Here is a 26,006-nt window from a genome sequence, read left to right as displayed (position 1 = left end):
TGAAAATGTAACTTTAATATTTATTGTATTTATTAACAATAAACAATATTTTGTGTATATAGTTAGATAAAGGGTTTCTTTAGCTTTAATATGAGAACAAAGTCAATGCTCTAAAAATAACCAAAATATTGTAGTTGAAGTGACGTCGTGTCGGCTGATTTCATCCAATTTTTTAAAACTTTAACATTCAATATCTTGGAAACAGTTCGAGATGGGCAGTTAAAATTTGACAGGGTTCATTTTTTCGCGGTTATCAATAAAGGCGACGATAATCGGTGACGATGACCGCAATTCTGTGCGTTTTGACGTGGAATGACTCATACAGGGTGGGACAATAATTATTACCACCTCAGATATCTTCGAAACTGTAAGGTTTACAGAAATATTTGTTGAACTAAAATTGCACAGCACGAAGAGAGCTATTATATTTATAATTATTTTGCAGGTGGAGGTACTTTGGATTTTTCAAGGCCACCTCCATATTTTTAAATGGATCTTTTTAATGTGATAGAGGAGCTTAAAATAAATTCACCGACTTATTACATAAGATCATTGAAGGTCATAGATAGTGGAGAAAAGCGATAATGCTTACGGTTTACTTAATTGAAAATAAACACTGTTTGAAGAACACTTGAATAAGTTAGCAGATCATCGTCGTACCTCCTCCAAACGAGAGAGAGCTATATCGCCTATTTCAACCACCTAACATGACTTGCCTATGTCCCGAATAGCTCAAGAACCCCATTCTCCTTCTGTTTACCACTTTCAATCTACTACCCCCCGTCCCACAGGAGGAGAGAGAGCACCGGTGCTTCATGTAGGTAGTTGGGGAGGCATTGCTAGCCGGCCAATAGTAGGAATGTAGCTCACGCATACCTAACCCACACTCTGGTTGTCACGATAGAAACCATGGACGCTGTTCCGATGCTCCAAGATCTGTAAATAATCGGCTAACATAACTTGTATTTAAGTCACGTGGACAATATTAAGAGCAAATAACTTAAGAACTTTCGACTATCTGCCCATATACGGAGGGAGGAGCAGATGATTTGTAAAAGGGTTGAAATCTTTTACATGCCCTGACAGTTTCATTAAAATCGGTGACCCGAAGCTGAGGTCCTTGACTTGTTGGATTTAAAGAATATTTTTCCACTAACGTAAGAGAACTATTCGAATTCTTGTACCGAATGAATCAAAACCAATCGGATCTCCGAACGGAACAGAACTAGTAAAACTTCTGAATGCATGAGAAATCTTTGAATAACTTCAATTTCATAGAAATCTTTTGAACTATTTGAACTCTTGAACTTTTGTAACAAGAAGAACTCATAAAACTTGAACGATGAACACAAATTTGTGTAGAACTACCAGTTTCCGTGAACTATTAGGCCAGATTAACACTAGCGGTCAAAAGCACGGTCAGATCACGATCAGTCTGAATTTAACCTATACTTTTCTCATTGAACTACGTGTGAGCGATAAAGACTTTTACTGGATTTGACGTGATCTGACCGTACCGTGACCGCTAGTGTGAATCTGGCTTCATTGTGTTTTTAATCAAGAGCGTTATTGCTTCTTTGAATTAGTGGTAATATTACAACCGTGCGAAATATATTGACATGTATTGTACTTTTTTTTCTATTACAAACAATTACAATAACTTTCATAGTATTGAAACTTGATTTTTTTTGTGATTGATTTTTTATTACAGCACTAATATTTATTTATGCGAGAGTACGCTACAAAGTGGCATTATGAAATCATGCCGTTCCAACGTCAACATATATGCCTTCGAAATTTGTTTCCACCTCGTTGATCGATTGCACAAGTTCTTCGTATGAGATGAGTTTCTTCAAAAGATCCTTCAGTTCGTCGTCTGTGATATCTGGATTTTCCGTGCTCAACGTGTACTTTTTTATCTTTTTCATTGCTCCCATTATGCAATTTCCAAAACCTATACTTCTTTCCTTAAATTTTTTATAATTGCACCGTAGTTCGTTCGCTTTGCGTTTGAACTCAGCATTCGTATTTCTCAAGGTATAAAGCTCATTTTTCAAAGCGATCTTCTCCGAATCCAGCCGATCCAATTTTGTTTCAGCTGTTTCTAGTCGAACTTGTAAGGACGCCTTCTCATTTCGCAATTTTGTCAATTCTGCTTTCAAAGCTCGAATCTCTTCTAACGCGTGTTGCAATTCGTACCATTTCTTTTCGTTCTCCGAGAAATTAACGACAAAGTTACACCTCAAATTATTCAATTCCATTTTCAATGCAACGTTCTCGATTTTCATTTTGTTTATGAGTTCAAGTAGTCTCTCGATTTCTATTCCGGACTTTTGATCCGTTGTCTGTTCGTTGTAACAACCATCTGAACGGTTAATACACGCTACTGCGCCTACATTGCCTTCAGAATAGTGGTCCGAGTAACTGTTGATTTCTTTGCAATAAAGATTGATAGTAGGTCTGATTGCGACTTTGTTCACGGTGGTCTGCGTTAAGTCGATCTCGTGTTTCTGAAATTTCTCCTTTTTGCGACTTAACTCCACACTGACCTCATAGTTTTGGTTCCTCAAGTTAGACAGCTCGAATTTCAAAGCGTCGCTTTCCATTTGTAGCTTCTTCATTTCATCGTTCCTCTCTTTCATCTTTATCTTCCCCTTTATGCATTTATCGGACTTCGTACCATTCCACTTTCTTTCATTACCACACTTTTCCGGCATACAGTCGACAATCTGTCCACTGTTCACCTGTTCGTTGAAACTCACGTCCTTTACTACGGCTCTCTCTAATTCCGCCTTTAGATGTTCAGATCGTAGGCTGCCAACATATTCACGATATAACATTTCTTTCTCTTTCTTTAACGTGACATTCATCAATTCCAAAATTTTCAGCTGATTCTCGAGTACTCTGCGCTCGCTGAGACCGCCGTGCAGTTTTCTTTTCAGCTCCTCGGTTGTTTTCTGTAACGTCTCGTTGTTTTTTTTCGTTTCATCGAAGGTATTCCGCAGCGATGCGTTCTCCGACCTCGCTTCGTCACGCTCCGTTCTCACCTTATTCAATTCGACGGAGGAGCACTCGTTCTCCGTTTTAACTTTATTCAGCTGATCCTTCAGCACGACATTCTCAGCGTGGAGCTCGTTAATACGCGTCGTGAGGTCATCCTTTTCTGTCAGGAGCACTTGCATACGGTTGTTGAAATCGGTGTTTTCTACAGCCAACTTGGCTAAACTGTCGCGGTGTCTCGAATTTTCAAATTCCAGTAGTCTTATTCTATCTCCGGCTCCGTTCAGCTCCGCCTGAGAGTCTTGCAACTTGGACGCTAAATCATCCGCGCTTGTTTTGAAATTCCTTATCTTTTCTCGGAGCTCCCTGCACTCAGACTTATATTCCTTGACCTCGTGTTCGAGTATAGAGCATTTCGCCGTAACGTTTCTTATAGAATTCTGGAGCAATTCCTTTTCTGTTTTTAAATCTGTCACTTCCATCCCTAATGTTTCCTTCTCGTTCTTTAAATTAGACTTTTCTTTGTCTAATTCATTATAGTCCGACATCATTTTCGTCAATTCCTTCTCCTTCTGCTCAACGATAGTTTTTTCAACGCTCAATTGGTACGTGAGTAATTTTTTTATTGATTCCAAGTGACAAATACTCTCCTCAAGCCTTACCTTGTCGTCAGAGAAATGGTCCAATCTGGCTTTTAGATTGACGATTTCATGGTTCGCATTATCCAGGCACTCTTGCGATGTTTCTAACTCGTGCTTTAGTCGCTGCAGTTGAATACTGATATCTTCTGATGATTTTTCTGTTGCTTTCACGTTCCCATTTTCCTTGTCTAGATTGCTAGTTTCCTTAGATCTACGTACTGCTTTTTTGAAATTGCTTACTTTAGTTTGCACCTTTACCTTTTCCTTCGCAGTTGCGTGAAGATTGTTTCCAGTACCCGCAATTTTCGCGTTCAATGACTTCTCCATTGGATCTTTTTCGAAAGTTATTAATTTAATTTCATCGTTTTTCTTCAGCAAATCATCACGCATTTTGCCTATCTCCTTCAATAGTTCGTCCTTTTCAGTATGGAGGTTTAGCAATTTCTTTCTTATTGTATTCACTTCATTTCTTACTTGTTGCAGCTGTTCCAATTCCTTTCTGTCATTCTCCCGTTCACGCTGTAATTCTGACACTTTGTCTTCTGTCTTTTTTACTTTCACCTTTAAAGTTTTGTTCTCCTCCGTCAACGTCGAGACCTTTTGTTGCATATCCTTTAGCTCCATGGTTCTTTGCTCCAGCGAAGTTTTCGTATCGAATAATTTCTGCTCGAAGAGATCCGCGCGCTCATGCTCTTCGTTCAAGTTTGGTTTTAAGCGAATGATGGACTCCTCCAGTTCCTCGATCCGCTTGAACAAGCTTGAGCTATCGTTCGGCGCAACGATCACTTCCAATTGCGTGATTTCGTGACACATTCTACCAATGAGATCTTTTAATTTTTCAATGTCTTCCCTTCTCTTTGAATTTTCTCCTGTTTGAAGCTTTAATCCGTTTATAGTTACTCTTACTATTTCGACGATCACCTGAAGCGCTTCCATTTTGTTCAGATACTCAACACTCTCGGTGTGTTCAAACTTGCAGTGTTTCACCGCGTGATCGTTCTTAAATTTATCAATATCGATACACATGTGCTTCAAAATAGACTCCAAACTGAATATCTGTTCCCAGTATTTACTGTTCTCTTTTTTCTTGTCGGGACAGCAGGAAAGTAACGTTGGTTTTGTCAGTTCAAGATGCAGCTGTTTCAAGTTCAAGCGTAGATCAACGATCTTTTTAATGTATTGCAAGCAATCTGGATTACCGGCGGCAAGCAGGGCCTCGTAATCATTTTTCAGTTTGTTCTTTAGCTCGTTTGCCAATTGTTGGGCATTTTTGAGATTATCCTGCGCTTTGGAAGTCTTGTTCCATGATTCGTCTTCAAAATTAACTTTGAGTACGCACAATTCCGTCTTTAGACATTTTGCTAGTCTGCCTAATTCGACGATCCTCTTCTGATAATCCACCGAGTTACCACATTTCGATCGTACTAACGCTTTCAATTTATCGATCTTCAAATATAAATTATCGTTCTTCAATCTAAACATTTGCAAGTGTCCACTCACGTTTACAAGTTCCTTGGACAGATTCGCGATTGTCTCGGCAACTCTGTTGATTATGTCGGTAAATATTATTTCCATGGTGTGATCGACCATCATAAAGTGCTTCAGCGTACATTTCAAATGATCTACTTTGGAACTGTGCACCTGTCCCTCTTCTACCTCTTTCAACCGAGTTTTGAGATAGTGAATTTCGTTGCTCAACCGTTCGTTCTCGACATAAAAATCTTGTTTGACTTTGAGAAATTTGTTGTCTGATGTCCAAGCGTTGCCAGATGTCATATAGTCTTCCCCAAATAAAGTGCTCTTAAAGTCCGTGATTTCCTTTTTCAACGACTGATTCACCCCCTCTAGTCGTTTGATCTCCGCCTTCTGATGTTCGACTAACGGATCAGCATAGAGACCGTCGTCTGTGTCTCTTCCAACAACGCGTAACGCTAACTTCAGTCGACAAATGTTGGTCCTCAGTTTTACCCGATCATCTTTCCAATGCTTCATCTGCTTCAATATAGTGTTTAGCTTGCACAGAGTGACAGCTGCAACTTCGGATATTCTTGTCTTCTCTTTGTATGTGTCGTCATATTCGTCAATTGACAAACAATTGTTAAGAGATTCCTCTTCCATTATTGCTTATCGAACGTTAGGTTGCGAGTTGGAATGAAGTTTTCGGTTCAAGTAATTTTATTACGAAGAACTTCTAAGTCGAAGCAATCCGAGTACGTTTGTAGACAGGAAAATTTTTAATTGGTCAAATCGGTGAAACTGAAATTATTACAGAATGTATTTTCGTTTCAATTTGTACATAATTTGATAGATGTTCGTGTCAATTTGATCCAAACACAAACTTTGACTTTTAATTATATTATTTATCAGAGTAACATGTAAATTAACTTGATACTAGTAGTTTACATATTACAACGATCAAGCAATCTATAAGTATATTTTCTTAGTTCAATTTATGTCCGTAAAACTAATTGAGTTCGAGATAAGAATACGTTTAGATGCTACTGATCCATCAATATGGTACAAATTAAGGAACTTTAATTAACAATATCACCTTAATTATTGAGTTTTGAAGGTATATTCATGTAACATTTTTTGTAGAATCTTTTGCTTTCGGATTAAATCAGTTTCCTTATATAAACTTAAAACTTCTAATCCTATAAACAATCCATATCGAAGTTCATTAAATATAATTTCTAAATCGTTGATTGACTAAAGTTACTAGGTCCATCCTTCCTTTCAATTATATGTTACCAATTGTCATTATTGATGTAAGCACAGTTCTTCATATGGAATATAATTCTCTGTAAATAATGTTTGGAAATACTACTCGAAGTTGGTGAGCACCCTGCACGATGATTGGTTATTCGTTAATATATCTTCATTTATTTAAACATATTACAATTTTATAATGAACAAGAACTTACCTTCAAAATTTATTTATACGAAAGTAATTATTGGTGCTTGGGTATATGAAACTATTCAGTGTTTTAACGCATAGTTTAACTTTTAATTTGTTTGCTCTTTCAATTATCGTGAAGAGGTTAAAATTGGTAGTCGCGATGTTAGCAACTTGTTTCGTGTGTATCTTCACATTTTTATCTGACAACAATAGTAAATGCACATATGTTCATTAGTTATTTTGAATGATTTTATTAATTAGATTATATAATAGACAATAATAACTGTTATAAAGACATACACAAAATAAAGAAATATTAATAGAATAAAAGAACATGTCTGTTTACTATTTTTTAATAGATTACACAGCATGATGTATTACATTAAATACGGTAAAAAATGTTACACGAAATCTGATTGAATTTCAAAAAACTGAAGTTTTCGCACAAAACCATTAGGTAGTGTCGTTACACTTTTTTATTGATTTTGTAAAGAATGACACTTTGCTCATGGGTTTCCATTACCTTCCACGGAATGACATTTTAGAAGTTAGAATAAAGTTGTTAATTAGTTGAACCAAATTTTTCGAGGAACTGGAAGTCACCTTTCGTTTTTTAAATAAAACCACAGTATTTATAAAAAATTTTGCATTAGAACGATTCTGAGAAATCCAACGGCTATAAATATTCTAGACCTACTTATGGAACTAAAATATTTAACAGTTTAGTGTGTCATATTTCAGCCCTTTTCGAAATTTATAAAAACTATTTTAATATCTTTGTTAGAAATATGCAAATCATATTTTGGCGCCGTTGATGAGGCTATACTAAATTTTTAGTGTCAGAATTACTGTTCATCGTCATAAAGAAATATTCTAATATAAAACAGAGATTACAAATACATTGTTAATATCATAAGACGTCGTATCTTTCAGTATTTTAAAGATTAACCATTTACAACATCTTAAACATATCATATCATGCAATAATCCGCGAACTCTTCTGATTCATTAGAAAATTAAACACTGCACTGGTGTTATTACAGCGACATACATATGTTAATAATCACATAATACAAGTTTTATTTGTTTTCACATGAATAGGATTAATGGAAAAGAAGTTTAAATTATAAGCGATTATAAAAAATTATCGGAAAAACAAATTTTTAATTTTCACAAATGACACAAAATCATGTTGGAGTTATTGGTCGTTCGCATTAAAGAATTCTTGGAATGCAAAAGGATTAATAAAAGAAATTTGATGTTAAATAGGTTATCGATTTGTATCGATCATCGGAGACATGCAGCAATAAAAGTGTGACAGCCGCGACGAAATACTTTGCTTCAGCATTGCATAATTCGGCTAAATTTTTAGTTTTCTTTTTCTCTGTTATTTGAGGACAGTTCCGCGCTTAGTCGCGTCGGGCGCTCTGTAATCGATTTACGATAATTATTCACTTATATCAGTGTCACTGGTCGCGAGTAAAAAAACGGAGTGAAAATAATTACATGTGGATAACCTGTAAAATGTGACATAGTGGATAATATCAAAATCGAAATCGAGGGGATTGGAGAACAAAGTAAGAAAGTTTATAAAATTCAGTTGTAAAGTGATCGTTTTTATTCCGTTGAAAATAGAAACTCGTAATTGTTGCTATTCATATATTGTTGGAGTTAATACTCAATGCCCGGTAAATCATATTGCAATCAGATTGCAGGATTTGTATTTCATATAAAAATAAATTGGGAATGTGGCATAAAATTTGTTCATGTAGAGCTTTGTAAGTATTCTTTGATCTCGCATACTTATACATACATCTGGCTAATACGCCTATCTATTACGTGCTATTTCTATGTCTATTAAACGTTCATTGTGCTATGATATCATTTATTTTCAACGACACTTGCTAAATATAGTATTAAATACTTATTCGGGATTTATATGAAATTATTGAGAAAAATTTAGAATATCACAGCCGCTGTTAAAATTTCGGTACACTAATGCAAGTAAAAATAATCAGTTATAGATAGACTGCTTAGCCAATGGTAATAGAGTTTATATGTACCAGATGAATTACCCAATTTGACTTTCTCGGAAGTGAAAACTGGTGTATAAAAAAATGTTACTTAACATTTTCTTCCTATTATATCACGATTTACTAGACACTCTGTATAATAAACCCCAATGTTATGGCTTCATCGTAAAAATTAACAAGGGACCCTCCAGAAGTGTCAACTGTTAATTGTGATGAAATTTGGCAGCGGGCCAAAAAATACCCTAAATCACAGTCGAGATATAAGAATAGACCTAACATCTTATGGCAGGTCTGGCCAATATGTTGTTGGTAAGGACGAAATGGTCTTTACCATCATTCAGTTTATTCTCCCACTACTCACAAGTATAAATATACAAAGATTAGGAGACGGCATGCGGGATAACAGAGGGGTAAGAAAGTGCGCGCGCATATTGTCGACGGTATAGCTTTCGTGGAGCGAGAATGCGTTTACAACCAGACCCCAATTGGTGTTGTAAAACCTGTAATGTGAGTGGGGGGGAGGCGAGCAAATGCCTCCCTATCCATAGTTGTTGTTGGTGGCATTAGATGCATGCAGTATCCCTTTTCAGCGCTCTCCAATCGCTTTCTCCTCACCCTCTGCGATATTTGAGCAAGAAAGACTTACCCTTGCGCTACTTCTGTCCTACAATCTCGACTTTAGCCGTACCAGAAGACCTCACAGTCTATTATGTACAGTAATATCCGCGTGTATGTTCACCGTTCGGGCGACCGCTTGGATATATGCAGTGTGTTCGACCACTAGTGGGAAAAAATGTAAAGGGTGATTCTTTGGGGCAAAATAAAATGAAAATCAAGAATAACGAAATTGTGACAAATGCTTCGTTTGTTAGTTATAAGCGTTTAAAAATTAACCCAAATGATGGCAATCCGCGCGCACGGAGTGTCAGCGGGGCAAAGTTCGTAAGGGGCATACAGTCACTCTAAAGACTCAACGACGTCCAGAAAAAGTAGGTAGTACAGCTGTCTACTTAAGAAAATGTCGATAACTTGTAACCGTGGTATTTAAGTCGAACCCACTTTTATCGTATTAACTATGATTACTTGATAAAATTCTCAAGAAATGTAATTATCCTCTCACGAATATTATCGAGTAGAGAGGGTTAATACCCCCTCTGGTTATCACGTACAACAATTGTCCTGTCCACGAGTATCCATGAAATTATTTCGCACATGCACGTACACCATAGAAGTCCGCGAAAAGTGTCCACACACACTGCGCGATTGTCCAGAATAATGAAGCCATTGTTTCTGGAGGATTTGACCACTGAGTAGGGAAGGCAAGGGTGCCTTCTAGTTAGAGGACTGTGTTGGACTGCATGGCATTTACCTTAGAATTTCTGAGGAAGACAAATCTTATTAAAAAACCAAGCATCGGTAGAAAGTTTCTGACGTGTATCTATCCTTACCACATTGCACAATTTTATTGAAATCAGGGTGGAATGGATGGGACCCACCCCATGTTGCACTATTTTTTTTAATACCCTATAGAAATTTCTAATCTGGTAAAATGTTAATACATTATTTACAGAATGGAAGCTCGGTTTACTTCGTCATTTTGCCGTTGCGGATGCAACGCATCCTCTGCAGAAGCATCGATTGATCCACCAAACGAGCCATGCTGTTGTTGCAGTTACAATCCTTTCAGCGACAATTCTAAAGAATCGGAGATCTACGACCTCTCGTTCGCCCTGAGGAAACTCGCCGTAATGAAGTGTCAGATGAAAAAATGGCGAATGGAACGACTTCAGTTTGAGAGCGAAAATAGGTCTTTAAAACAAGCCCTTCAGACATTCGGTATCTGTGTATGATATTTCGTACTCTCTTTCTGCTTGCCTGAAAGATGGCTCGCACTAAATTGATTAATTGGAATTTAGGATGAATACTTACTTGTCTCGGTTCCCTTTTTCTCTTATACGTACGTCAGCGTATCGTTCAGTTCAAACGAGCGTCGCTCTGAGAAGTTAATATTGCTAAAAGGGCATCGATCGGATAGATATACGGTACCAACTAAATGTTTTGGTACTGTAACAATTTTCGTTTTGATACCGTAAATCAAGGAAACATAGATATCTTAGAGTGCATGAAAATTTTTTCAAATACATATTTGTTTTGAATCTTAACTTGACGGATGTAATACTTTTTTTAATGTAATCGAATTGTATTTCTTACAGACGGGGGCAATACTTGAACAACATTATTTTAAAACGTCCATGCAAACAATAAAGTATCTTTTGTAACGAGAAGTCGTTTTCAAATCAACTGTAACGTTGATTTAAAGTAAGGAGACTTTTCCAATAATTTATTACTTAAAATATTATTTATGGATTTGTTTATGTTGATATCTGATCTCATATATTTTGAAGTCAGATGCATCATATTAAACTTTGTTTTATATCGATTCTCCAAGAATAGAGGAAAAGACTATGTGGGTTAGAATATCGTGAATATGTTAGTATCAAAGATATTCTGAAAACAAACAACAAACATTTTCGAAAAGTTAGCAATAATTTCTTTTTGTTCTAAGTGCTGCAAATCTGGTTTAGAAGAAGTTACAAGTGTTCAACGGCACAGCAATCGAAATTTCTTTAGTTGTATTTTCAGAAAAAATAGTTCAGAATAATTATTTTACAATATAAAAATGAATGAAATTTGACATTTACTAAAGGACAGAAAAATGTATTTTCTGTTGAAAAATATTAAATGATTATAATCATTGTATTAATAATTATTAATATTTAATTTTAATTTAATTTATGTTTAAATAACTCCTTTATAAATGTACTTTGCGTACAAATGCGTAGTGTCATTGCTATACTGTAAAGTAGTAAAACTACATTATTTTAATACTTTTTCACATTTTACTTTCAATAATTCAATTTTACAATAATTTGAGGGGCGGTTTCATAATGTATGACGGATTTTTGTGTTTACAAATGCAAACTGTTACATGGAGAGGACGAAATGATAGCACATACAACGAACATACACGTATATTTAATAGAAAAAAATAAGTATCATATAAACCGATTATTGTTTAATAATCTGTGGAGCCTCCTTTATTGTTTATTACTTCTGCCATCTTGGTTCGCACTGTGTCGTATAACCGTTGAATTTTATTTGGATACACACTTGCCTATTTCTGTATTAAGAGGGTACACATCTAGGACGGCTAAAAAAGGGTTAATTTTTTCAATCTTCTAACCAGAAACTAATACATTATTTTTCTGCTTTTTCTCTTGTAATGACAATATATTCAACAATTTTTACAAAAATTTATAGAGGATACTAACGAAATACGAAAAATGTGCGTGTTACAGTAAGGTTTACAAGGCCCTTTTTTGGTAATATGGTTTGTGGTTCAATTTAGCATTTTCATAAGGTTCATCCGAAACATAAACAGTAATCATTTCTTTATAATATACAAGCAGATCTTGTCTTTACCGTAGCCGTTATTTGTTCAATCGATTTCTAACAAAATGGCGACTGTTTAAAGTAAAACTACTGATTTTTGTTAAAAAATTTTTCGATTTTTGGCTTTAAACAAAACGAGGTTTTAGATCAAAAAGACCCTGCGTTAAGCATTAGTCTTGTATGTGTACAATAAATATACAAAATTTCAAGACAATCGGTTTAGCCACCCCTGAGATATTTTTTGCACGTGTTTTGAAAGTACTGTTTTGAAAAAAATGCGTGTAAAGTTTGACATACTGTTAAAATATTCGGAAGCGCTTGACTTTATTTACGTATATTACCTTTAATTTTCATTAAATCAACTTGAACCTTTCTAGAAACATTCTCGAGGTATCATAGTTTAAAAATACGTAAACATCGAAGATCAGTAATTTTGATGTTTTTAGATGTATATGCTTCTTTAATACTTCTTTAAACTGATTTTAACTTTGAAATTTTCTTGCAATTGCATATAGACATGTGCTACATTCACATCTAAAAGTGTGGTTTACAAAACACTATACTCATAGCTACACGTTCTGATACTTAATACGGACTACATATGTATACATCGGTGTACGTACACGTCTGAATGTGCTCGTCTTCCAGGGTTTCATTTAAAATTCAGAGTGCCTTCTGCGAACAGTATCGAACGCATGCACCATACCAAATATTTCTAAAGATTAGATGTTTTTGTGTAGGTGTAAATGCGGATGAGATATTGAAGCCTGATCCACTGTTGGTACACTCCCGAGAAGAAATCGAAAGGCTGCAAAATACAAACGCGGCCTTGGAAGATAAAGTCAAGGATCTAGAAGAAACCCTCACTGAACGGGATTGTTGCGATGATCCTTGCGCATCGGTTCACAATATCAGGGAGAAGATGCGAATTTTACGGGAGCGTTTTGCACTGGAAAAGAAAGAGTATTTGTCGTGGATTTTTATTATGGCATCTTTCAAGTTCTGTTTCTTTTAAACGTAGACAATTTAATTGCACCAACGCACAAGAGGTAAAGCTACTGCCTTGGGAATCAGACCAGTGTAACGCTCTGAAAAGGAGTGTATGTAGTTTTGTAAATTATTTGTGCAAAACTCAATCTACCGAATCCTTTGAATCTTCGTGTATTTATTAACACTAGAACTACCAGCGATGAATGTATGCTAAACTAAATTGTATAATATATTGATATATACAATATATAATACAATATAACAGAATATAGTATATGATAAAATGTATAACGAATTAAAAGTCCACATAAATTTCGACAAAAGCACCTTCATGATTTTAGTAATCGTAAAATAAGAATTTTTAAATTCATCAATTTGAAGGGTTAGGTTGTTTTAGTGTTAAGGCACTATTAACATGTTAACTAACGTCTTCTTTATTAATTTAAACGCATAATTTTCTACATGTCACGTTTTCAATACTACGTCTGCACAAAAAACGCCGAAACTGGTGTACACAACAGCAATCATTCTGGACATCTCAAATAAAAAAAAATATTTCGATATATTGTGTGTTTGTTGTTGGAGGATGAAAATAACTTTAAAACTCTGGAATGAAAATTGCAAGAATCGTAGCAATTTGAAAGTCGGGTATCAAAATCTCGATATTTATTTTGTACTTCGCACTAACAAGAAAACTTACTCTTTTTTTTACTTATTTTTTCTTATAGAATCACCACCCGACCGGTTGTACCACGATTTTGGGGACATATTTTTTATTTTTTAGTGCATCTTATTAAAATCGTGGAACTTTCAGTTTTTAATACACGCATATGTTATTTATACTTCTGTAAACAAAATTAAAGTACTGAGGGGTGAGCGGCCACCTAATAGTGTCGTTCTAGGGTTAAAACAAATGCCATGTGGTCCATTGAATATGGTATACTATTTGTCTAAAAAATTATATGATATAAGTTGAGATGACAAAAGTAAGTAAGATCGGTGGAAAACAAATATGACCATACAGCCATCAATTTTTGTTACACGTAGAAATAATGAATAATAGACAAACACATGGATCAATCATATTTAATAGTATGTGTATCCGATCACTTTTTTTATATTTATTTGACAAACAAAACTGTATGCCCAAAAATTGTATCGTAAAATATAAATAATTAATTCCTTTGGGAATGTACTGCGATTTTAAATACACTCTTTATTTATATTAATTACAAAAATTTTCACAACATTACCAGGATTAGTGACAATAATTTCCAGAAAATCAGGGGGTTAAATTTTAATTTTACTTAACATTTCATTGAACGTAAATAATAGTATGCTTGTAACTGTTTTTATTTTACCCTCTAGAGTAGAGAAACTTCTTAAAGTTTTTTTCTTTTCTTCATACCTTATGTATGGCATTCTGTTCATGAAAGCTTCAGAGTTTTTTTATAAACCATTGTATAACGTAAATGTACACATGTTACATTATGCTGTCAGATATCAATTATAATATTATGAACAGACAGAAGGATTGGGGCAATTAAATGTCTTTATAATTGTTCTCTCCTTGTCACTGCCGGTCGTCTTGTAACGAAGAAAATTTTTCTTTTCCGATAGAATGAGGGATACGATATCGCACTTAAAATTAAAACTGATACAGACTGAGGAGGACGTGAGTTGTCCCGCGATATATCGTCTGAGGGCGAAGCTCCGTGAATTGATGAAAGGAGGTCAAACAGCTGATCAGCAGGTCTCAAAAGTTGTGGAAAGATCAATCGAAACGTTGGTGGATCTGTCGAAGAGCTGTGACGATTTACGTCTTGAAAATGAGCGTCTTTTGACCGAAATGGACGAACTGCGTCGCGCATTGGCTGAGCTCGAGAAGAAACCGCTTGAACAGGAGTACTATATTGCTAGAATTGATGAGAAGGAAATAAAACAAGAAGATCCTATGGAAATGCTGAGGACAGTTGAAACAACAACGGTCCCGGAATACATAGATGTTTCCGAGTTATTGCAAAAGCTCCAAGACTGCGAACTCGTTGTTTTAGATTTAAGACATCAGCTGGACGAGAAGGACAAACTAATCGATGCGCTGAAGAATGAACTTGAAACGATGATAAGTCAGCAAGGTCTGTTGGACGAGATTGAGGCCATGAAAGCGGAACTCCGGCAAAGGGATGATAAGGTGTCGTAATAATAATTTTGTTAAGGAATTAGTTTTTAAAAAATTTATTTTTGAATGTCTGACACGATTTCATACTAGACTGTTCAAAAAGCTTTGAGGGTCATATACTGCAGCTCCTATGCTCACCGTCTGCAAAGCATTTATAAAAACAAAAGTAGGTGTTAGTATCGTACGAAGAGATATCAATTTCTGTGTGGAATTCATTTGTGGAAATTGTTTAAGGCATAATCTCAGTGGTTTCGATTGAGAAACACGGCGGAAGGAAAATTTTTATTTCATCGAACATACTTCATCGAGTGTTTAAAGGGTCACCGGTATTTTTTCGACCGAACTTTGCAGAAAGTATTAAAATGAATAGATATACAGGGTGTCTCAAAAATGTCTCTCTTCCAGGAAAAGTGGGGTTGCTGGGATGATTTGAAACCACATTTTCCTTAGCGAAAATATTATCTGCCGCTTTGTTAACGAAATATTAACCAAAAACCCCGACCAATCAGAGCGCGAGTTTGCCAGCCTACTTCCCACGCTAGCGGTGGCTACTCGCTACGCTTGTACTATGAAGCTCCGAACAAGTAAATCGGCATGAATCTCAGGAAACCGCGTACAATAGTAAATAAGAAAAACATAACAAATCAAACTGTTTATCATCTTTCGTTTGTCATTTAAAGTGATGAATGAATGAAACATAAATGTAAGAAAATCATGTGTAACGTAAAAAGACGAATACATAATTATTTTTTTATACAGAATCTTTAAGAAACCCGAAGAAAAATGTAGGTACGGAAACTTGCAGAATTATTGCCGGGAAAAAGTCATATGTAGCTTGCGTAAAATTAAAAAAATAATAACAACTGCTAAGGTGCTTGGACTGGGTCAAGCAGCGTCAACTCAACATGTGTCCGTGACAATTTTTTTCCTGCTCCTCGAAGAGAACGTAGTTTCTGCGTACGTCTATACGTTGATATGTTTTTCTTATTTGCTATTATACGCGGTTTCCTGGGATGCATGCCGACTTGCTTGTTTGGAGCTTCATACTACAAGCGTAGCGCGTAGCCATCGCTAGCGCGGGAACTCGGCTAGCCAACTCGCGCTCTGATTGGTTGGGGTTTTTCGTTAATATCTCGTTAACAAAGCCGCAGATAACATTTTCGCTAAGGAAAAAGTGGTTTCAAATCACCCCAGCAACCCCTCATTTCCCGGAAGCGAGACATTTATGAAACACCCTGTATAGAGCCGGTTCTGGACCACGGATCCAACGGAAAGTTCTCACGCTATTGCACGCGTGCTTATGCCAGACATGACCTTGATAGAATTTTTGGAATTATTATGGTATTGCACTCGTAAATACCACAGACCTAACTCGGCTCCAACGGAAAGTTCTCACGCTATTGCACGCGTAGATAAAGCAGACCTGCCTTTGATCGACTTTTTGGAATTATGACGAATTTTTTAATTATTTTAATACTACGCTATTGCACTCGTACCTATAATAGATCAAACCTGACTTTTGGAATTATTTCAATAATATGCTATTGCACTCGTACCTAGTTTAGTTTAGTTTGGAACATGGTCACCAGGGAGAGGACCTGGATACACGTGTATGTACACCTATACATCGATATGCCTATACATTTGTACATCAATCAACCATATACCTGTACATCGATACATCACTATGTTGTACATCTGTATACCGATACATCTACGGTACATCGATAGCATGCTATCTAATTTTATTGCATCTAACATTTAACATCTATACATCAATATGTTTTATATGTCTATATGTCGGTACGTCTAATCGTTGAATGTATGGTACAGTTTCATAGCATAGAATCTACGATGATTACATCCATAGACACAATATCATCCGCGTCTCGTATTATCTGACGTTAAGATACAACGTGCAGGAAATCAGTGTTTAATGTATTTTGATGTTAACAATTTGTACGGCTGGGCTACTAATATGTGAAACACAACTAATTAATTTGGGAAAAGAAATGAAAGGAAAAAAATAACCCAGATATGTAGATACGTAGTATGGTACAGTTTATTAGAATGTAGTTTGAGTCGCTCTATCGGGTTATCGAACCTCTAATCGTGAATACATTTGTATGTAATGTGCACTGTGACGTGAATTCGAATTAGCCCACTTTCTTTTTAATTTAGATTTACGAGAACAAGTCTTGTTGAAATCGGCGTCCACATGGTTGCAATATGTGTTGTTCGCACTCCTATATCTTTGTTTTAATTCTGTAATATTGTTGCATTTCAGATAAGGGATCTCTTGAATGACATGAGACAATCCGAGATAGACTTGCTTGGTTTCAACAATATAAAATCTGAGCTTGACATGTTAAAACCCCAGCTATCCCAACTCGAAGATGAGAAGAAGTTACTTTTGGATGAATTGGATAAACTAAGGAAAGCATTAGCTGATAGAAATGATCAAATAATTGAGATACTGGAGCACAAGAATCGGCTCGAGCAGGCGTTGGAGGAGAAGGAGGCGGCACAGCAACGGATTATTGACGATTTGAAGGAAAGGATCGATGACATGATGGCGCAAATAAAAAGTTTGCAAAACGAAATCGATGAGTGTAATAAGCGAAACGCGGAGCTCGAGGTGTGTTGCTTAGAGAAGGACAGTCTTTTACAGAAACTGCAGGACATGGAGGATGAATTGGCAGCGCAGCGAAACGAGCTTGCATCTGCAAGAGCTAAAATAGAGGAACTCCAAGAAGAGATAGTTGATTTGAAAGCTGACAGGGAGAAATTGTTAAGAGAGCTAGACGAGATCGGGAAGCAGGTTGAAGCATTGACCGGCCAATTGGCGAATGAAAGGAAAGTCAGAGAAGCTTTGCAAAAGGAACTTGAGACTACTCGAGATGAGATGGAAAAATTGCGAAAGGAGAATATGGACTTGAGAAATAAGCTTGATGCTGCGAAAGAAGAAAACAATAAACTCCGAGAAGAGTTAGAAGTGTGCAAGAAACTGGCTGAGGAGAATGAGAAGTTGAAAGGGGAACTTGAGAAGTTGAAGAAAGAAAACATAGAGCTGGCACATGAAATTAATGAGCTAACTGCTTTAAATAACACCTTGAAGAACGATTACGACAACATGAAGATAGCATTGAACAATCTGGAGGCAGAAATTGATAGACTCGAGGACGAATTGAGTAAAGCTATACAGGAACGGGATGCGCTGATGGATGAAAATAAGTACATTAAGGAACAACTTATGGTGGAACAGGATGAGTTGGCAAATGAGAATGCGAAGCTAAAGGATAAGAATTCGGAGTTGGAACGGAAATTGAATGATCTCATAAAAGAAGTAGAAAAACTGAAAGCAGAAAATGCTGATTTGCTCGCTGAATTGGAACGACTAAAAGGAGAATTCGAGAAGGCTAACACAGAAATCGGTCAATTGAAAGCGGAAATAGGTTCTTTGAAGGATGCCCTCGACAAATGTGTGGATGAGATAGAGAAACTAAAAACTGAAAATAACGATCTGAAGGAGAAAAATGTGGCATACAAAGCAGAGATTGATCAATGCAAAGGTGATGGGGATTCTCTACGGAACGATTTAGAGAAAATGAAAGCGGAATTGAGTAAGCTAAAGGCACTACTGGATGACGCAAACGACGAATTGAATAAATTGAAAGAAGAAAACGGACTCCTTAAACAAAATTTGAACCAACTTGCTTCTGAAAGGGACAAGTTGCAATTAGAAGTAGAGACTCTCAAGGCTGAAGCTGAGAAGCTACAGGAAGAAATATCAGCCAGAAAAGAAGCAGAAGCTGCATTGAAGGCCGAAATCGACGGAATTAAACGTGAAGAGGATGCTTCAGTGGCAGAATTAAGTAAACTGAGAAACGAACATTCAGCTTTGCAGAACGAAAGGGATCAATTGAAAAAACAGTTGGACGATTCTATTGCGGAAAATGAGAGATTAAAGTCGGAAAAGGATCACTTAAACAAAGAAAATGAGAAGCTGAGGATGGAGGTAAATGCGTGTAAGGAAGAGAACGAGAAGTTAAATGCTGAAATTGAACGATTGCGTAAACAATTGGAATCGTTAGATGATGAATTAAACAAGCTAATTAAGTCCCTTGAAGATCAGGTGTCTCGTCTGCAAAACGAAAATGATAAATTGCGACAGGATTTGAGTGCTTTGGAGAACGAAGTGAAGTATTTGAAGGTGAAGCTTGATGATGAAGGTACAGCAAATGAAAACATGAAGAATGATTTGATGTTGTTGGAAAATCAAGTACAAGAATTAAGTAAGAAACTTGATGAGGCTAAGGCAGAAAATGATGCTTTGAAGGAAGAAAACCAAAAGCTTCAGTCAAAGTTATTGGACATGGATCATGAGTTATCGAGTTTGAGAGCAGAGTGCGCAGATTTGAATTCGCAAATAGCTAGTCTGAAGAAACAAATTGCTGACTTGAAAGCGCAGATAGCTAAACTTGAAGAGGATTTAGAATTTTGGAAATTGGAGAACTGTAAGATTAAAATGGAAATAGATAAATTAAAAGCTGATTTGGAGAAAGCGTTGAAGGATTTGACCGAGTGCCAGGTAAATGGATCTAGTGGCTATAAGGGCGAAATAAATAAAGGGTTCATAACTTCTGGGGTAGGTACTACTTGCTAAATGATGACAAGCAGATCTAATGAACATGGGTCAGAAAATTAATATTTTCAAAGTTATAAACAATTTTCGGTTTCGGTTAAAGCAAGTGGTTCCAACCGTAACTAGTGGTTCAAACCGTATGGAAACACTGAAGGAAATTGTAAAAAAACTAATAAAAAGGGTAGAAAACCTTCTGTAACCAGAAAAAGAAGAAATGATAAGGTAATCCATTGTTTCAATATAGTACGATACCTCCCGAAGCGAGAAATTTACTTCAATCGAAATCGAAAATTGTTTGTAACTTTGAAAGTATTAATTTTTCAATTCATGTTTATTAGTACTTTATTTAATTATTTGGCAAGTGCTATCTACTTTAGAAGGTATGAACTTTTTTTCTGTTTCACCGTGTATATTATATCCAAAAAGAGCAGAGTGTATGGGGTAACGGCAACGCATATGAGACTCCGTTCACGTTTGATTAAATATCGGGCAATAGAAAGAGAACAAATTTTAAGTCTTTATGCTACTATATTCGTCATTCAAAGAATGCGAAGTTTTTAAGAAAAGTAGTAAATGGTTTGTAACATGATTTCATTAGAAAAATAAAGCTGATACTGACATCTTTGTAAATAATTATTTTATAAAGAAAACGGGACAATACATCGGATCCCATAGAGCTGAACAACTGTTCTTCAAACAAGGTTTTCGTGATCTCAAAAACTACAACAATAATTACGTGTATATACTGTATTTATGTAAATGTTTTCTACACAGAATTGTTAAAATTCAGTTTTTCATTTCAATAGGCGGCAAAGGAAGCATACCAAGCAGATTTAAATCGACTGCTGAGTGAAAAAGCAGCACTTGTCGGAAAAATTGCCGAATTGGAATCACAAATTGAGCAGCAAAAGAAATCGCTTGAAGCAGAGAAATTGAATAAGGGCAAGTGTGACGCAGAGCTAGCAGCTCTGAGAAATGAGCTTGATGCATTGAAAAAAGAGTTGGAGAAACTGAGAGAGGATAATGAAAAGTGCAAAAAAGAGATAAATGATCTTACAAATCAAATCTCAGCGCTGACGAACGATCTCAACAAATGTCGAGATGAAATCGCTGCGCTAAGAGACAACAATGAAAAATTGAAAACCGAAGTGAACGCCTTAAATACCGAGAAGAACAATCTAAAAGATGCGTTTGAGAAATTAAAAGGCGAAGTGGATGCTCTGAAAGCGGAGAACGCGAAACTTCAAGAAGATCGGACGAGACTGGAGGAGGAATCTAACAAACTGAAAGGTCAAGGTGATGGGCAACGAGTAGAGATCGATAAGCTGAGTACAGATTTGGCTGCACAGAAGGCAGAAACTGCTAAGCTGCAGTCTGCCCTAAAGAACTGTCAGTTAGAGAACGATAAGTTACAGCAGCAGTTAAACGAACTAAAAAAGGAATTGGATAACTTAAAAGGTGAGAGAGATAATTTAAGCGTTAAGTTAGAAGAACTCAAGAAGGCGCTTGGGGCTGCAGAGGCTAAAGTGAAAACTTTAGAAGGTCAACTCACAGACTTACAGGCTGAGAAACAAGAGTTACTCAATGAACTGCATCGCCTACGTGATGATGTGGCCCAACTTAGGAACGAAATCAACAAATTGAAAGTCGCGAGAGACGCGACTATGAATGAGCTGGCGGATTTAAAGAAGGAGCTAAGTGCTTTAAGAGCAACGTTGGACGAATTTCGCGCTGAAAACGAAGCATTGAACAATGAAAACAAGAAGCTGAAGGCGGAGGTGGCGAAATTAGATCAGCAACTGAAGGCTTTGGAAGATGAGAAAGCGGCGCTGTCGTTAGAATTAGCCAGGACGAAAGATGAATTGAAGAAAGCAGAAAATCGTCTGAACGATCTGAGCAAAGAGAACGATGATTTGAAGAATAAGATTGACAATCTTGAGAATATAGTGAAGGAGTTTGAAGCATTAAAGAGGCAGTTAGAGGATTGTAGAAAAGAATTGGAGAGGTTAAAATCAGAATTGGAAAAACTGAAGTCAGAGAACGGAAGCTTGAAAGATGAGTTGAACAACGCTCAAAAAGAAGTAAATAAATTAAAGGATGATTTGGACAAGCTTAAGACACTCAATGATACTCTACAAAATGAGTTAGAAAAGCTGAAAGCCGCCAACGATAAGTTAAAGAATGATTTGGAAGATCAGAAGGCAGCCAATGATAACTTGAAAAATGACTTGAGGAATCTCACAGCTTTGAATGATAAATTAAAGACCGATTTGGACACGTTAAAGGCAGCCAATGAGAAGTTAAAGGACGATTTGGAAAAACAGAGGGCAGATAACGATAAGTTAAAGGATGAGTTGGAAAAGCAGAATGCAATTAACGATAAATTGAAACATGATTTGGACAAACAGAAGGCAGCCAACGATAAATTAAAGGATGACTTCGATAAGTTACGGGCTGAAACTGATAGATTAAAGGATGAGAGTGCTAATCAGAAAGCTGCCGACGCGGCATTGCAAGACGAATTGAATAGCTTGAAAAAGGAAAATGAAGAACTAAAATCTGAAATTGCAAAATTGGAAAATGAATTGAGAAATTGTCAAGAAGAAAACGGAAGACTGCGCAGAGAATTGGAAGATCTGAAGAATGAAAATAGAAAACTAAGAGAGATTACAGGTCTGATTTATAAAATAGTAGAACAACAATTATTTATACATCCATATCTCAAATTTGAATGTGGGGATTTTTTTCTAACGTAACCTTAATACAACTGAAGATGAGCAGGTAATTGACAATACTTAACATTTATGCTAAAAATATTCAATTTATAATCAGTAGAACAATTCAGAATAACAATAATTTATTTATACATGCAAATTAACTTTTCGCTGTTCTTCAACCTTTTTGTGTTTCTTGTTATGCAATATTAATACATCCAAGGAATGTAAATTAGATTGTTTCATGAATATCTCTTCTTGTGTCTTTCGTTTCATAATTTTTTTTTCTAAATTTCCTTTCGTATAAAAAATCTTACGGCGGCTGTTAATTGTCTGCAAAACTTATCCAATGTCGAAATATACATTTCATCGAGAGAATCTCTTCAATTCATTCATGACACTCTCATTACTATATATTGAAAATTGTAAAAGTTTAAATTTTCATTCGTGCGTGATTCCTTATCTCATCTACGTCAGTTTACATTGTATGCCGACGGTCGGTCGCTGACATTTGACGTTCGACGCTCGACTCGCCAGCGCGTTTTTTCGAGCTGGCTGGCTGGCCAAAGTTATTTGAAGATTTATTCAAAGCCTTCGGATAAAAGATACAAATAAGAGATAAAAATATCTTCGACGCCATGAATTAAACGCCCCGAGTAAAAAAAGTATCTTTTATTCGTCTGACAATTCTCGTCGAATAAATTTATTCAATTGACTCTTGACGAATAAAGCTACATTTTTTATTCAAGCTTCGAATAACGAATAAAATTTTTTTATCTTTTATTCATTATTCAAAATTTATATTTAGATAAAAATTTTGCCCATCTCTTCACACAAGCATACTTCTACCCCTGTCCGTGTGCAGGTGAAGACCCCGTTCGGGTCTTCACCTGCTTTTTCAGCGTCACAACAGTCAGGAGACTCCGTTGGATCCCTCTCGACCGAAAATCCACGTTTTCGACGCGACGCCCGGCAGCCTAAGCACGTTACCTAGTCAGTACACCCTATTCGAATCTCAGTGCGGCGGTTTTACTTTTCATTTTTAATTATTTTGTAATTTTATTTTGTAACATCTCAGTAAAATAAAAACTTGAAAAATATTAATTTGCAAGAGATTTAAAAGGAACGAAATATATTGTTTCCTCTTCAATAGTTACATGTTATATTTTATACATACTTATTATGTTGTGAATACAAAAATTATTCTTACAATTTGATGTTACCGTTATTTTAACTATTGGAGTACATAAATATAAAACTTTCGTACAAACATCCATTAGATTAAAATGTCACGTTATCAATATATCTTGAATCTTTCCACAGGGTATAGCCGGACAAGGGGCGAAAAATCCCTATTTAATGGCATGCGAAAATTCTGTAAATAATCTGATAGGTAGTATTTACTGGGGCACATATTAATGATCTTTTTTCCGATTTTTCAGTTGAGTATTTTAGTTGTAAAAATTCAAAAACCCTAAAAAATGTTGAAGCATGGTTTTCCTCGTCAAAGTTTTAATGGCACCACATTTGTCCTTACACGGTACCGACAGATTATCATAAGTAGTGTTCCCAATTTTTTGGAGATTTTTGGTAGGGTGCACCGTAGTTTTAAAAATCGAAGACCGATATTTTCGACGTTTTTTCCGTGAAAAAATAACTTACAGACATTTAAAATTTTCATATTTCCGTCATTAAGTAAGTATATTATATGATTGTAAATATTTTCATATCCAGTAAACCGGTATATATATTTATTATATAGTAAAATATTTAATGAAATTTCAAAAGCGTCGTTGGTATAGTGAGCATCCCGACTGTGGAACCGGTGTGAAGTTTCTTGGACGTTGTTCGGGCCCCGCAGAGATAGTATTAAGATTTTTTTTCTTACATTCAAAACCATCAAGCTTTGATTTTTAAAACTACAGCGGACCCTATACAAAATTTTTCAAAAAATTGGGGACATTACGTATGATAGTATGTCGTTACTGTGAAAGGATACATATGATGCTGTTGGAATTTCGATGAGAAAAAGTCTACTTTCAACACTTTTATTTTTTGAAATTTTACAAGGAAAGTTCGATAACCCGAAAATTCCAATTTTTTTTCAACTTTGCAGGTTTGTAGGGGACCTCAAGAAAAGTATAGCGTAATTATTGTTTTTGGCCCAATTTCAGTTCTTCAGGGTGAAAACATCCCCTGAAGGTAGATAGGTGTTTCCATATTTCCCTGTATATCGTCAAAACTATCGTAGATATAAAAAAATGGTTAGAATAAAAATTTAATGTTTTTTATGCTGTATAAAACGATGTAATTAAATTGATAATTAATAAAAGTGGGGGGGGGGTTGATTTTATTTAATCAAAGAAGTTTTATCAATTTAATTGCATCGTTTCATAGAGCATAAAAAACCACTCAATTTTCATTATAACCATTTTTTATATCTACGATAGATTTAAGGATATACATATAGGGAAATATGGAAACAACTATCTACCTTCAGGGGATGTTTTCACCCTGAAGAACTGAAATTGGACCAAAAACAATAATTGCGCTATACTTCTGTTGAGGTCCCCTACACACCTGCTAAGTTTACAAAAAATTGAAATTTTCGGGTTACCGAACTTCCCTTGTAAGATACTCAACTAAACAATCGAGCAGAATTTATAAAAATGTTCCCCAGTAAATACTATCTATCAAATTTTTTACAGAATTTTTGCTTGCCATTAAATAGGGACTTTTGATTTCCGATCCGGCTATAACCTTTAAAACGAATGAAGACATATTTATAACGTAACATTTTAATCTCATGCAATAGTTAAAATAACGGTAACATCTAATTGTAAGAATACTTTGTCTATATATAACATAATATGTATTTACATAATATAAAATTTAAATATTGAAGAGGAAACAATTTATTTCCTTTTTTTTTAATGTTACGCAAATTAATATTTTTCAAGTTTTTATTTTACTGAGAGGTTACAAAATGAAATTATTAAAAGATTAAAAATAAAAAGTAAAACCGCCACCGTGGGACTCGAATGGGGTTTGTTGACTGTTGCTCACGCGTTTAGGTTGCCAAGCACCGCGTCGGAAACGTGAATTTTCGTCCCAGTGAGATTTGACCAGGATCTCCAAGATTTCCTTATTGTTTATGTTACCGGGTAACGCAACTAGTCGGCGGAAAGATCCGAACGGTCAGCGCACACGGACAGGGGTAGAAGTATGTTTGTGTGTCAGCACGGTGGAAATAAAGTGGGAGACGACGGTAGGCCATAGTGGGAGTACCAAGTTCCATGATTCTGCCATCACTGCTACCCAAGACGCAAATAAAACCGGAAATTTTCCGATTCTAAGAATATTACATTTTTTAATAAATAGGTAGCCTAAGCTGTGTAGTGTATAATAAGTGGGGAGTGACAGACTAACTCCGGGAGCAGCAATTATGCAGC

At 35.8% G+C, this 26,006-nt stretch overlaps 1 protein-coding gene across 1 annotated transcript; it reads right to left on the bottom strand.

Moving 5' to 3' along the window:
- Positions 1-1,760: 1,760 nt before the first annotated feature.
- Positions 1,761-5,759, bottom strand: LOC107194622 (spindle pole body component 110-like). Its single transcript, XM_015584268.1, has one exon. The coding sequence runs from the start codon at positions 5,757-5,759 to the stop codon at positions 1,761-1,763; it is 3,999 nt and encodes a 1,332-aa protein (XP_015439754.1).
- Positions 5,760-26,006: the final 20,247 nt, after the last annotated feature.

The sequence above is a fragment of the Dufourea novaeangliae genome, unplaced genomic scaffold (genome assembly GCF_001272555.1).
Source record: "Dufourea novaeangliae isolate 0120121106 unplaced genomic scaffold, ASM127255v1 scaffold8, whole genome shotgun sequence".
In the NCBI taxonomy this organism is placed as follows: Eukaryota; Metazoa; Arthropoda; class Insecta; order Hymenoptera; family Halictidae; genus Dufourea; species Dufourea novaeangliae.
This window is presented reverse-complemented; position numbering and strand designations above follow the sequence as displayed.

Coding starts and splice junctions, on each gene's coding strand:
- LOC107194622 (XM_015584268.1), bottom strand. CDS start 5,759: ATGGAAGAGGAATCTCTTAACAATTGTTTGTCAATTGACGAATATGAC.